Source organism: Eschscholzia californica, unplaced genomic scaffold (genome assembly GCF_041429995.1).
Source record: "Eschscholzia californica isolate CP2 unplaced genomic scaffold, dmEscCali1.0.p SCAF_2, whole genome shotgun sequence".
In the NCBI taxonomy this organism is placed as follows: domain Eukaryota; kingdom Viridiplantae; phylum Streptophyta; class Magnoliopsida; order Ranunculales; family Papaveraceae; genus Eschscholzia; species Eschscholzia californica.
The window spans coordinates 21083136-21095443 of record NW_028238309.1 but is presented as its reverse complement, the minus strand read 5'-3'; the positions used below and the strand labels follow the sequence as shown (position 1 = coordinate 21095443).

Sequence of the window (12308 nt, the reverse complement as noted above, 5' to 3'; positions counted from 1 at the left end):
AAATTCCTCACACAATTGTATTTTAATTTTCTCAAATTTTGTTTCCTTATTACCTTTACTGCTATACTCTTTTATGGCCCTGCTGAAATCCAAATTTGGAAGCTTAACAACACTAATCTACCATGAAAATTATTAGTTAGTAAATGTATTTGCTTGTGATTTCTTTGGAATTGTCTTTCAAGACTTATGTAGTTATGTTTTGAGCACACTGAATTAACTAGTGATGATCTCTAGGGAAATGAAATTAAAAGTGATGAAGTAGCTGCTGTTTTTGAAAGCATGAAAAAAGTTTTGTAATATAGATTTTTGGCAGCTATATAGAGGTACATTTCTTTGTTTAGTTACATATAGTGCAAAATTTTACTTCATGGGTCTGGCTTTTACGAGTTTGTTCTCGTTTCAGTTTATTTAAAAATACTTCAGAATATCATCTCTTCCTGTTACCATCTTCATCACAGAATATCATATTCATGACACAATATCCTATTTCCTGTTTTCCTTTAAGTTTGTTTATATTTCTGTTCTACAACTTAGGTTGGAGTCGATCAATCCTTCAACTCAAGGTACTTATTTCCCCTTTTTACTCTTAATTCATAAAGCCTGTAGTATTGTATATATATGCGCATATAATAGATTTGCATCTGGTGTATTCAATGAACAAATCTTTAATAAAACATATTCATAGAATTTATATATGTAAACTTGTATAGTTTCTCTATTGGAACAAAATCATCAAATATAGATAATAGTATAAATTTGTTTTTGGATCAAATTTGTAATATAAATAGTTTGTATAATTAATAATACAAAGAAAGTGCATTACAACAAAAAAGAATTATTATGATTTTGAAGCCCTCCCTCAGTATTTAGAGAAGAAAATGAGCTTTCGGAGAATGCATAGAGGTATTCATATTTGCTTCGAGGCATTATGCTTCCACTAGACTCTTTAGTCTTTCTCACCTTCAACGAAGTTGTACTTTTGTATCAGTTCAAACACATTGATGGTTCAAGTGGATATTCTAGATAAAACTAAACTAAATGCAAAACAACCACAAAAGACAAGTACTCCATTTCCGAAGCTATAATATATCGTTTAAATAAGTGATTTTTGCCTGATCTGGTTTGACACTACTAAAACTGAATGTTCATGTCGAAATGAGCTCATGTCGATCAAAATATGTATTGTAAGGGAAGGTATAAAATTCAAAAGGTATCCCCTAAGTTCTAATAGGGTAATTGTTTAGATATCAAAATTCAAAAGACATCCCCAAGTTCTTCTATACAAACCCAGCTAGAAGTTGCTGCTACTAAATTGATAGGTGAACATGTTTTGATTTTCGTAGTGTATTACTGTCCAATATTAGGAACTCATTTTCGTTTTTTTTGTTGATTACCAAAATTGTTTTTTGATGAATGTATTCTCCGTCTTCGTCAAATAATTCTCAGGTATCAACTAAGGTCACACCTGATGATGCTGACAAAGATGAGTGGTTTATCGTAAAAGTAATTCTTTATGGTACAAAATCAAAACAGTAAGTCCTCTGCTATTAAATTAGCAAATTTTCTTTACCGTTCCATGAAAAAAAAATCGCATTTTTGGTTATGTTCTTTCTCCCTGGTTTTAAATAAATCATCAACTTATTCTGCAAAATTATAGTTTTTGACAGAAAAAACTAGATGATTTGGGTTGGTGCTTATTTCGAACAAAGCGATGCAAATTTATTCCGTCTTATTTCTTCAGTTTAAGTACATCATACATGTTTAATATTGTGGTTCTTTGGTTTCTAATTTAAGGCCACACAAACCAAAATTTTCGCATATTGTTTCTTGTCCAAAGCGAAATGATCTTTGCGACGTCGGATTTTCCAAACTGACACTCATGTTTTTGTGCTCTACCCCGATAGCTCTTCTATAAGCAAAGAAATCGCAGGTAATCCTCATTGTAGGGAATATACATATATCTGAATACTCCTTAACCGAAACTAAAATATTTACAAAGTAATGCTCGGCATATCCACCACCAAAGTGTCTACATCATTGCATTTTTGTTGTGCCACTCCAAAATGTATCTGATATTTCAAAAGAAGCACGAAGAGTGAGTCGCTTCACTCCTTCTGTCATGAACCTTTCCATACAACCTTGCATATTGGAATGTTGAATTTCATCATTTCTTTGTTTTCTCTTCTTAAAGCAATCTCATTTTAGATCTTGAATAAATATCAAAAATATTTTTATAATTTTCCTTTCCAAACTAAAATAAGATAGTTTCATAGTCTAACTTGTGTTTTGTAGCTACTTATTGAAGTTCGTTGACGATGAAGAAGATGGGATGATTCCACAAAGGGCAATAAGCCAATACCGGTTCATAAGGTGGCTCCTTTACCATGAAGACATCGCAAGTAACCTCTTATCTGTAAGTGGGATGTCAATTAATTGAAATCTTCGCTTTATCTCTTATAATGCGCTATGCATTTATTTTTTTTGGTGAGCATCATTTTTATTTAATTTTGTTTGTTAATGTGTTATCGGATAAACTTATAATCTTGATTTTGAAATAAACTGATTAGCATTTCAACTAATTCTGAAGAATATGCAAATCTCTTCAAAACAAGCATCAAATTTAGGAATGAAAGTTTTTCTAAATTATTGCCTGTGCGTATCATTATTTTTTTTTCATAATTTCCAATTGCAATTAACAGTTTCCCATCTTCTTATGAAGAACCAGGTATTTTGCATGTGATTGGATGATCATACTCATAATATAGGCGAGGGCGAAGGTGTGTTGAATTGTGAAGGTTCCTTTAGAGGAGTAGAAAGATTTTGAACGAAGATTGACATTATGGTGAAGATTTTGAACTTCTTTTTTTTCCTCATGGAATAGTGTTTCCATATGGAATTCTTGAAAAAAAAAAAGTGCAAGTGAAGACTATAACTTCCTGAATTATTTCTCAATAAACATAAATCATAATCGAAAATAACACCCAATTCCAGCAATTTGAACTCAATAAACATCACTTCAACTCTTCCCGCACTAGGTATTTTTTCTTCCTTCGAATTTCTTATACAATGACTTCCTGGTTTATTTCTCAGTCTTAAGTTCCTAACTTAGTTTCTATTTGTTATCAGAATTTTGAAATCAAGCAATCACATCTAAAGTTGTCCAGGTAGCGAAGCAGACGAATATGCGATATGTGGTTTCCTAAAGATCATCATTCAGTTTCGCACTAATTAAACTCTATACGTTGAGCGTGCCTTTGAATTTTTTACTCTCACTTTTTCTTTCAAAGTGGAATGGGTTAGTTTCCATCTTTCTACCCCACCTTTAAAGGTAATTTTCACTGTCTCTAAATTTGTAACATCACTATTTAGCATTTGTGTATTAATTTGATACATGTTGTTACATCGATGATGAACTTCATTATGTATTTAGGAATTTGTTAGCAACCAACCTCTTCTAAAGTGGAGCAAAGGACTGAAACGAATCAACTTCAGAAACAAAGATACAAGAAACAATTGTCTCGGTCATGTGATTGAATCAAATATTCATTTCTAATTATTTATGTATATCTTAAAAACAATTGTGGAGCTTATAACCTTATAACCTAACCCTAATCAATTTCAACCAAAGATTCTTTTGTGACTTTGCATACAATTAAAGATATATAACATCACAATCGTATGCAAAGGTAATTGCTTTATCTACCGTTTACGACATCGTTTTTATATTTATGTGATTATAGAATTATACCAATAGTGTATTATTGTGTATTAGAGTATTGAGGGTCTATTCAAATATAGGGAGTTTTGTGCCAACCTCAACCATTCAGAGAGGATGGATGTAGGCGACATAGTTGTTGCACCATCTTCTAGGGGTACTTCTATAATTAATTACGGAAGTACATAAATATTTAGCATGGTATGAGATGGACATGCGAATGTTGTTGAAGATGTTATCTGATTTGTGGCTATAGTTCTATACTTTCTCTTTTGTTTTTATAAATATAATACGAAAGAAGAAACATTGTAAAGGAATTAAAAAAATTATATTCGTCTGGTGAAAAAGGAAGGGGTTAAGTCGATATTCTGCTTTTACAGGTAGACACAGAAATATAATGTCTGGAGCTCTTAGCCTGCAAGAGCTATATTACGACATTGAATTTAAGTACGTTCATTACATTTGGGTAGCGCTATGTTATCTCCGTAAGTTCACATTACGTCAAAATTCTTAGTGGAATTTCTCTTTCAACAAATTCAATTTCTTAAAGAAGTTTAACTTTAGGTTGATTCTAGAAATTGTTTAGAGCATTGGTTTCAACTTATGATATGGACGGTAAGAAGTGGACTCATTTTTATGTTTAATAAGAATGACTTTATACCTTTGAAATTCATTCGAGATCTCATTTTGTTTCCAATTGGTATTATACTTGTTCTTTTATCCAGTACAAACCTCAGCAATCGGATCAATTGTATTTCAAATTGTATTAACCATTCACTATGATAGTGTATACCCAGATTGTTATAATTGACCCAAAAAATTATGCAGGCAATCTGTAATGGTGGCATATTTAGTGGCAACATAATTTTCTAAAATAAATTTTTATGCATAAACAAATTAATTGAGGATACTTTCTAATATTGTTGAGCATTTGAACTCATAAAATGAATGGTTAAAATTGTTGTCTGCATCTTTAATGGATTTGAATAAGCAGATAGTTTGAATTTAGTGAATTTACTGTTGAGCAATTGAAATCAATTTCTAGAGAAAATCGCAACTTAGACCTACAAACACAAAAAAACTAACCGGATAAAGGTTGAGAAACAACAAACATAACATTGAGAGAGAAAATCAATCTAACGAGGGAAAATGGGTAACCAGAATGAATAATTAAAGAGTTATGCCACACAAAACATAAGACTAAGAAATGTAATACTAAACAATGTGGACACTTCTTCAACAAAAAAGGAAAAACAATGTGGACACTTCAATTTCTTCAGTGAGAAACTATGAGAGACAAGAAAGAGATAATTGCACAATATAAAATACAAGTAGACAATTAAAACAAAAAAAATTTGAACTTGAAGCAAACCCCTAATTTATCTTGTTGAAAGAAAAAAGTAGATTTTCAGGGTGAATCTAAATGTAATGGTGTACTGTATTATCAATTCTTGTCCCCCCCCCCTTCCTCTCTCTAAAAACAAAACACAGTCTATTCTTTTTTTTCATGGATTCTCAACGAGTACATCTGGTGGAGTAAATTATTATTACTACAAATTTTTTCGTGTTTCTTTCAGAATTTAATATGTTTTTATTAAAAGAATAGACTCTAAATAAACTTAAGAACGACAAAACCAAAAATTATTTTGTAAGCTCAAAAACTTATATAACTTATGATAGATCGTATACCTCTAGAATACCACACTTATCTTTAAAGAGTATCAATCTAAAAAAATTAAAACTACAATAAGAGAATACTGAATGTAAAAAGAACTTAATAATCTAATAACATGTTTATTTATCCATGTAACGTAAACGGCATTTCCCCGCCCGTAGGGCGGGGTTTATGCCTAATATATATATATATATATATATATATATATATATATATATATATATATATATATATATATGTTATCCTTAATCTAATTTAAAAGTACGACACAATAAAAACGCACAGGAGAGGAGAGAAAAAGAAGTATTCAGCTGAGCTAAGTTTTTCCGGACGTATGTCTTCAGTGTTCGGGAAATCCGACTCTGAGTTCTTCTCTGATTGAGCTGAAATTTTGGAGAAGTATTCCTGACTTGTTTATGTAGGTTCTGGACGACGGGATTGGTATTTGGTGGCAGAAATCCTAGTGACTTTAAGGTCGCTTTAGACTGCATATTTTTGGATTGTGTTACTCTTTCTTGTGAGGTTTTTTTTGTGTTTGGTATTAATTCTTTGGAGTCCGAGTCTTGAGAGTTGTTCATAGGAACAAGGAGGCCTGGTTTGTAACTCATTCATTGATGTAGTGGATTTTGAGTGGACTGCTATTGTAGTTTTCACTTCTCACATTGAAGAGGTTTTCCACGATAAATTCGTCATCTTATTACTTTTTGTTCTTCAAATTATTGCTACCATTGTCATATACTATATTTTAATTTCTCATTGACCAACACAAGTAGGGAGAAACTTCTTTCAACAAAAAAAAAAAAAAAAGTAGGGAGAAACTTTATTCTGCTGCGCCCCCAACATGATATCCAAGAGGAGAGGAAACAATTAAATAAAAGGTAACAAACCATTTCCAGGAAACTCCTTTCCCACATCATCAATTACTGCATTAGTGCTGCTAGAATCTGACTGATCAGGACTTAAATTGTTTGACTCAGAATTGTCTGAATTTGATTAGTTAGAAGCAATATAGTCGTTTCAAGTTACTTCAAAATTCAGACAATCGAATCTTAATTCAGACTTATTTTATCTGTATCCCTAAACTCCCAACATCAGCTTGGGTAGACATTTAGACGAACCAAACAACATGAGTCAGACGAAAACACACATTTTGAAATTTAATTCGGGTCGATTCGATCTCGAGTCAGATTCCAAACCTGACTCGGACCGAGAGAAAAACAAACAACACCTAAATGTACTATGGTGGAGATGCAAAAGATACTGGATAGGAATCAGCTAAAATAGTTATGTAACATAGACTCTAGTACTATTAACATTTCTCCCTAGCTCTTCTCATCTTTACGACTATACCCAACCTTTCGACTTCAGATTACATACCAAAATTATATTATATACTAATATATGATAAACTTAAAAGGATAGAAGGAAGGTGAAGATTCTGTTGTTCTTTCAAACTGAAGCAACACTTGCAAAATAATACTACTAAAACATATTTGAAGCTTCACCTCTTTCAACTGATCTCTCCTGGACATATAGAGCTGCTCAATCACAAGTACTGTTCACGTATTCTCGCTCGGTTTTCTTCCCACCATACCCTTGCATGCATCTCCCCAAATTTTTCTCGGCTACACCAAAGTCGTAAACAAATATCTCAGTCACATATATCTTCTTCGAAGTTGAACTTTTAAATTAACAAAACCAATTGTAGAAACGAAGTTAGTTGAATTTACTTGAAACAAGCATTCTATGAGGTTTTACAGATGACTCACCTGAATCTGACGCGTCTAAGCTCCCTAGGGCCTCCAGGCAATGCTCTAATGGTAATGTAAACCCCAGGCTCATCTTGTTCAACCCACTCAGTCTCTAGATCACTGGCATTACTAAGAGAGAGCTCCCCAGAGCGATCAGCTTCCCTTGATGAGCTTGTTCTAATAGAAGCATCCATTGAAGACATCTCAGTCTTAGCTCCACTTAGGCTTGAAAGTTTTGGGGTTGAAGCAGGACCTGGTTCATAATACTGTCGTAAATGCATAGGGTGGTTCTCAAAAGAATCCGAGGATGAATAACCCATTCCCGCTGGAACGTGGAAGTTGTGCGGTAATCTTTCTTGGGTTAATGGAGGTGTCATTGGGCTATCCCCGACCAATTCCATTTTAGAGCCCTGAAAGCCAGAAATTTGGAATTTCAAAAATTAAGGTTGAGATCAATTTGATGTGGTTGGAGTTGCATATACAAATATACATATATAGCCTAAGTCAAATGGCAGAATAAAAACGAGCTCTTGTGTGATTGATTGTAGCTTCAAGCTTCTATATGGCATAAAGGGTAACAGAACACAGTTCACAGAGTAAAAAAGAAAGAATTACGAGGGTTGAGGTTCTCTACACCAGATTTTGACAGATTAAAATTCAGCCGAAATGGTCAGTAGCTCACCTCGTCTTCAGATCTTGGAGGGGTGGGAAGTGGGAACGCTTGTCGGTTAAGCCTCTGGACATTGTAAAGTTCCATTACTTTGTCATGGTTCTCAGTCCACCATCTCTGAGCTTGCCATCTAGTAAACATCTCTCGACTATAAAATGGATCCAAACAAGGCTATCATCAGTCAAAAGGCATATTTAACGAATCACTATTTTACATATTTGAATTGAAAATGAAAATATCCTATGAAATTAATCAAATCAGATAAAGGTGACAAGTGATCCATAGCTTGAAATTTTCTACAATAAGTTTCCTCTAGAAGTAGGTCACCACCGGAAGTCACGACTAAACGTATTCAGATTGTAACATAAACTTTACCACTGTAGAAGGCTATAACGCTTAAAATCCAAGTGAACTTTAGTGTTTACCATCAGAATTATGTTACTTTCGCTATAATGATTTATTCACAGAAAATAACCCTTCTCGGGTCATGGCAGTATGGACCAACAATGTTTTTTTATGTACTAATGTGGATATTTTGTTAGGAAGAAGTGAGGTAAACATAGTATTGATCTTTCAGATGGCCTCTACAACGATAAATTTTTTGCTTGTGCCGCTGTTTCCATTTTAATATGTGCATCATAAATTCCAGTCTTCTTTACATATTGTCCCAAATAATAATATTCAGTAAAGCTATAAACTAAGCGGTAGGTCGGATATTTCTTTGTTCACCATGCTATAATAATAACAAGTGTATAAATATTCAAAATTAATTTATCATCGTCGACAGCTTGTCCCAATTACGACACAAGCCCCTATACCATTATCGAGCTGCAATTGTAAAGAGAATCAAAACAGGACCCACTAAAGTATGATTATAGGTCAAGATTTCAAAATATGCCAAGCTACCCTATATCATATCATTATTGGATGTCTTATGCTTTCTTCCGGGACTTCCTAGTCTTTTATTAACAAAAATACAGAATGGTGGAAACAATATGAGCATAGAAATTGTCCTTTTGGTAGCAAAGAATACAAAAAGTAAAAAAGTTACTTATATGCTTTGCCACAAAAACAGGCAAAGCCCCACCACTACTTGAAATGACCAACCCAAAAGCATGTTCTTTATTTAGCTTTTACACACAAGATGGTATTTGGACATAAAGAAAATGATGGTGTAAACCCTAAAATCCCCATTTTTCCAATTGATTTATCGGATCCCAACAAATGAGACGTGCAGAAGATTTATGTGAGGCACAGTGGCTGCACTTTGCTAGGTAGTACAACATGAACCTACTTTTTTTTTCGTTCTTTTCTTTTTAAAGTATCTATGCAAAGAACAACTCTAAAGCATGTGGTTTCTTTGGAGGCGCAGCGATAATTATTTAATCCTAGACATCGCAACTAGTTATGGTTAAAATTTGTTAAAATACTCTATCCTTGAAGAAAAATACTAATTGGCTAGACAACAATTGGCCTGCATGGCCCGGACAAGGCAAATAACTGACATCATGCAGATGTCATGTCGAAATTTGCTTGTCGGACTATTCGGGACACTTTTTGTCGGGCCAAGTAGCATTTTTTTTATCCTAAAAATGTGATTACATGTAGTTTTAATTAATTCGTTAAGTTATTTTTTCATAAAGTAACTCGTTAATGAGATGCACATGTAAAGTTGCTCAATTAGGTTCTTACTTATTAAATACAATTTTGATTTAAAGAGATTAGTGAAACCACTAATTATAAGCTAGTTCTCACTTTTTATAGTGAAGATTAGGTTGATTAAGTCTATTAGATTGTAGTGAATAGGTTAATTATAATACATTACCACAAATTGAAAAATAACAAACTATAGTGCTTGTCCCACTACAAAAAGGAAAGCTTTTCACCTCGCCGCACAACCTAGCTTCTACAATTAGCCAATGCCACAACCCTCTCACGTATTCGTCAACCGTTAAACAGTTTCGCTAGTCGTAACCCATTTTTTTCCAATGCCGACCTACTCACACTGAAATATGAGAAACTACGATTCCGAATAAACACAACTTCGAATTTAAAAGAAGTTATGGCAACAAAAGACTTAAATTCCAGTGAATCAACCAGAAATTAAACTTTGATGTTTGAAATGGAACCCATTTTAGATCATAGTCCATGACAATTTGCAGCTTCAATCAAGGCTACCCACTGGGACCCACTAACTTTATTTGTGGGCCCTTTAAAACATACTCTTTCAGCACCCTCGCATGCTTACCTAACAAATTACTTCTCTCTAGAAAAACGATCCGACGTTTTTTCCCCTCTACTACAGTAAAAGCATTAAAGCAAGCAACATGCTATCATGACTCTTGTCCCCAAAACAACAACTATTTTAACCTCACTCACTATCCCTACCGTCCGATTAACCTAACTTAATCCTTTTCAGTTTGAAATCTAACGGATGTAAATTACTTATCAAGGAGTTTCAATTAGTGTAGATCCACAAACAAAACTCTTTACCACGTCGAGAATTTTGACTATAGTCAACGATCCAAGAAACGTGAGGGCACGCATTAATCATTGACTTCACACTAAAAACAAAATTCACCGGATAAATCTAAGCCGTTCAAAAATATAGTACTAAATATCGAAGATGAATGAACTCATTTGGTACCTGAATCGGATCCGTTTCAAATCGTTTCCTCCTTGAGGAAGAGAAACGAAATTAATGAGAACACCTGGTTCAACTTGAGCAACCCATTCTTTTGGTTCTTCTTCTTCTATAAAAATCACCGATCCAGATCGTCGACTCAATGAAGGTGGTGTTCCTTCACCACTCGAAAGCCCTTTCAATCTTGCTTCCATTTCTTTCCCCCATCTTCGAGTTGAACTTGAACTTGCTATTCTTCCATACGAACTGTTATTATATCTTTCTGGTACTGAAGAGAAATCTGATACTGAACTTATTTGATTTACAGTTGTTAATGAATTTGATGATGATGATGAACAAGGTTTACAGTGTCGATATCCAGATGCTTTCAATGCCATATCTTTGATCTTCAAAATACATTAAAAAGTTAGTTTATAAAACCCTAATTCTTTCTTTCGGTTAGTAAATTGAATAGGAAACCCTAGAAAGAAAGAAAGATACCTGAGATGTTAGAGTTTTAATGGCTTGCTTATTACCACCTGATGAATCTTCTGGTTCGTGAATTGATTCACCACTGAGTTGTTTTGAACAAGCTATGCAAGTAAGCATTTTCGTATATCCGAGTTATTCAATTACCACCTGCAATTATGAACAAGATGAAGTTCAATGAACCTGCTAAATCTGTTGACAATACGAGAAACTAAAGTGATTAAATTTGAGCAAAAAACTTAAGATATAAAGTTGAATTTAGAAAATTAAAGAACCTGAGAAGATCAATTTAGTTCCTGGTTATTGAATTAATCGAGTTTGATTTCAATTGGTTGATAAAAGAGAGAAGCGGAGAGAGAGAGGGTTACTCGAAATATGAAACGAATGATTTAGTGTAGAATCCCGGTAGTATGATAGTTTAGAGTGGAGGGTAATTTAATGTGGAAAGGGTCATTTAATACTGTAAACCACAAACCAGATATGTTATGGAAGGGAAGTTATACTTATATAAGCACAAGTGTCAGGACGACATAGTACTCATCTTTACTAATGCCACACAGATTAGGCACACATGCCAAAATCATACTTTTACCAAAGCACGCTTATTATTTGTGGAGGAACTTCATTTTGTGAAGCAACATTTTGGGGCCAAAGAACTTTTTTTTTTTTTTTTGTTGAACAGGGGCCAAAGAACTTCAACGGAAACTCTTAATTTGGAGAGCTGACCACTACCAACTTCAACTGAAACACTTAATTTTGGGACCGACTTCGGGTGAAAGGTGATGTGGTCAGTTCCAATTGGTCAGACTATTTCTCTCTCTCTTCTTAACCGATTAAATGGGGTAGGGCAGCCAGCCACATCACTTTTTTCCTGTCGGCCTTTGATTTCGGGTCGTTTAGGATTTTTGTTTTAAGAGACTTCAGCTCTATTGCTCTCTCTCTCTCTCTCTCTTCAAGTCGAAATTTAGAATTTAATGTTCTTCGTCAATTTTGTCAACCGACCACCACCACGACTACTTTCTTCATCTAAACCTCGTTATTCGTAATTCAATTTTTTCTACAACTCGAAAAATAGGGTTCCATCTAACAAGTTTAGAAGTCTATAAGTGTAACACCTCGATTCGATGCTACCACTATTGTTGATATCCGCTAATGGTAGCATCAAACATGTAAGGGGTTATACCTACGAGACTGGTAAGTCCAATAGGTGCAACCCCAGTGATATGTGATATTGATATAGAAAGATATTCTTTATATTTAAAATTAGGAGTTTCTATATTTTGGAAGATATTTTATAATTATTTAATAGGGTTATTTCTCAAATAGCCCCCAACTTTGTGACCGGTTTCCTGCCTAGCCCCCTACTTTGTCAAAAATACCCAGAT

At 33.8% G+C, this 12308-nt stretch overlaps 1 protein-coding gene and 1 long non-coding RNA gene across 3 annotated transcripts; one reads left to right on the top strand and one right to left on the bottom strand.

The window, feature by feature from the left end:
• The first annotated feature begins 1367 nt into the window (after positions 1-1367).
• Positions 1368-3541, top strand: LOC147556844 (uncharacterized). Of its 2 annotated transcripts, none has more exons than XR_015235108.1 (5): positions 1368-1532; positions 2293-2413; positions 2726-3035; positions 3127-3328; positions 3431-3541. It is a non-coding gene; the product is annotated as an uncharacterized LOC147556844 (long non-coding RNA). The 2 variants fall into 2 exon arrangements; XR_015235107.1 differs by having other exon boundaries at positions 2720-3035.
• A 3096-nt stretch (positions 3542-6637) lies between these two features.
• LOC147556843 (protein Brevis radix-like 4) lies at positions 6638-11656 on the bottom strand. The gene is made up of 6 exons (XM_086657814.1): positions 11199-11656; positions 10936-11073; positions 10459-10841; positions 7824-7959; positions 7160-7551; positions 6638-7015 (listed from the first exon to the last, which is right to left on the bottom strand). Exons 2-6 carry the CDS (start codon positions 11041-11043, stop codon positions 6937-6939), a joined length of 1098 nt encoding a protein of 365 aa, XP_086513940.1. The 5' UTR covers positions 11044-11073; positions 11199-11656; the 3' UTR covers positions 6638-6936.
• Between the last annotated feature and the right edge of the window lie 652 nt (positions 11657-12308).